Below are 1485 nucleotides of genomic sequence, written 5' to 3'. Positions count from 1 at the left end.
TTAGTGTGTCAGGAAAACTTTCATATTTAGTCAAATTGTATACATCTGGTAGCAAGTTCAGATTGAAGCTACAGAATCAGATGTAATTTATATGAAGACTAATTGAATTCACATACTACTTATGAAACACTTTTACCTTAAAAAATAAGATGGAATTTCTGTAGAAGTATTTAAGATACATAGGATGGCTCTTTTTCAAATAAACGATGGTATATATCAATATAGTTCTGGTCAGGTGGTAGAAATTGACTTTTTCATTATTTCATTGTCCTAACAGGCAGTGAAGAGATTCTAGCATGGCCAATGTCACCTTAGTGACAGGATTTCTTCTTGTGGAGTTTTCTGACATCCAAGAGCTTCAGATATTATATGGTGTGCTCTTCCTACTGATTTATCTGGCTGTCCTGATGAGTAACCTTCTCATCATCACTCTCATTACCCTAGACCAGCATCTACAGACACCAATGTACTTTTTCCTGAAGAATTTGTCATTCCTGGATGTCTTCCTTGTGTCTGTCCCAATCCCCAAATTGATTGTCAACAGCCTAACATACAGCAATTCCATCTCCATTTTAGGGTGTGCCTTCCAGCTACTTTTCATGACTTCCTTCTCAGCAAGTGAGATATTTGTCCTTACTGCCATGTCCTATGACCGCTATGTAGCCATATGCTGTCCTCTGCAGTACGAAGTCATCATGAACGCTGGTGCCTGTACAGTGATGGCAGGTGTTTCCTGGGCCATTGGAGGACTCTTTGGAACTGTGTATACTGCTGGCACATTTTTCATGCCATTCTGTGGCTCCAATGTGATCCCACAGTTTTTCTGTGATGTTTCCTCATTACTAAGTATCTCCTGTTCTGAAACACTCCTAGTGGTGTATACAAGTATTGGGATAGGTATGTGTTTAGGCATATCTTGTTTCATCTGTATTGTGATCTCCTATGCTTATATTTTCTCCACTGTGCTGAAGATTCCTACCACAAAAGGTCAGTCAAAAGCTTTCTCCACATGCTTTCCCCATCTTGTTGTTTTTACTCTTTTTATTATAACTGCCTGTTTTGTTTATCTGAAAGCAACCTCAAATACACCCCTAGTTATTGACAGGTTGCTTTCTGTGGTTTACACCGTGATACCTCCAATACTCAACCCTGTAATCTACAGCCTGAGGAACAAAGACATGAAATGGGCTCTTATGAGATTGCTGCAGAAAACACTTGGTCTCACATCTTTTAATACTAACTAACATCTATCAATGATATAGTATCTTACTGATCACAATAGATTTTCTCATCAGTTACCTCATTCCTAACTTTGGAACAATTCGATAAAAGAAAACTATGTACTCACATACACCAATGTAAATAAATTCTCAACAGCCTAATTGTCTGTTTCCAGTTCAGGTAGTGGCATTATACACAACTAACACATAAGTGTCACATGTTTCTCATGCAGCGGTCTTCAATGACAAAGAATCTCTTCATTTG

General features: G+C 38.2%; 1 protein-coding gene across 1 annotated transcript; it reads left to right on the top strand.

The window, feature by feature from the left end:
• Positions 1–296: 296 nt before the first annotated feature.
• Positions 297–1244, top strand: OR14A2 (olfactory receptor family 14 subfamily A member 2). The gene has a single exon (XM_060634167.3). The coding sequence runs from the start codon at positions 297–299 to the stop codon at positions 1242–1244; it is 948 nt and encodes a 315-aa protein (XP_060490150.3).
• The last annotated feature ends 241 nt before the right edge of the window (positions 1245–1485 follow it).

Source organism: Panthera onca, chromosome A1 (genome assembly GCF_046562875.1).
Source record: "Panthera onca isolate mPanOnc1 chromosome A1, mPanOnc1 haplotype 2, whole genome shotgun sequence".
Lineage (NCBI taxonomy): Eukaryota > Metazoa > Chordata > Mammalia > Carnivora > Felidae > Panthera > Panthera onca.
The sequence above is the reverse complement of the archived record's forward strand: the minus strand, read 5'-3'. Positions and strand labels throughout refer to the sequence as shown.

Bases quoted from the DNA above. Each gene is read 5' to 3' on its own strand.
- OR14A2 (XM_060634167.3), top strand. From the start codon at position 297: ATGGCCAATGTCACCTTAGTGACAGGATTTCTTCTTGTGGAGTTTTCT.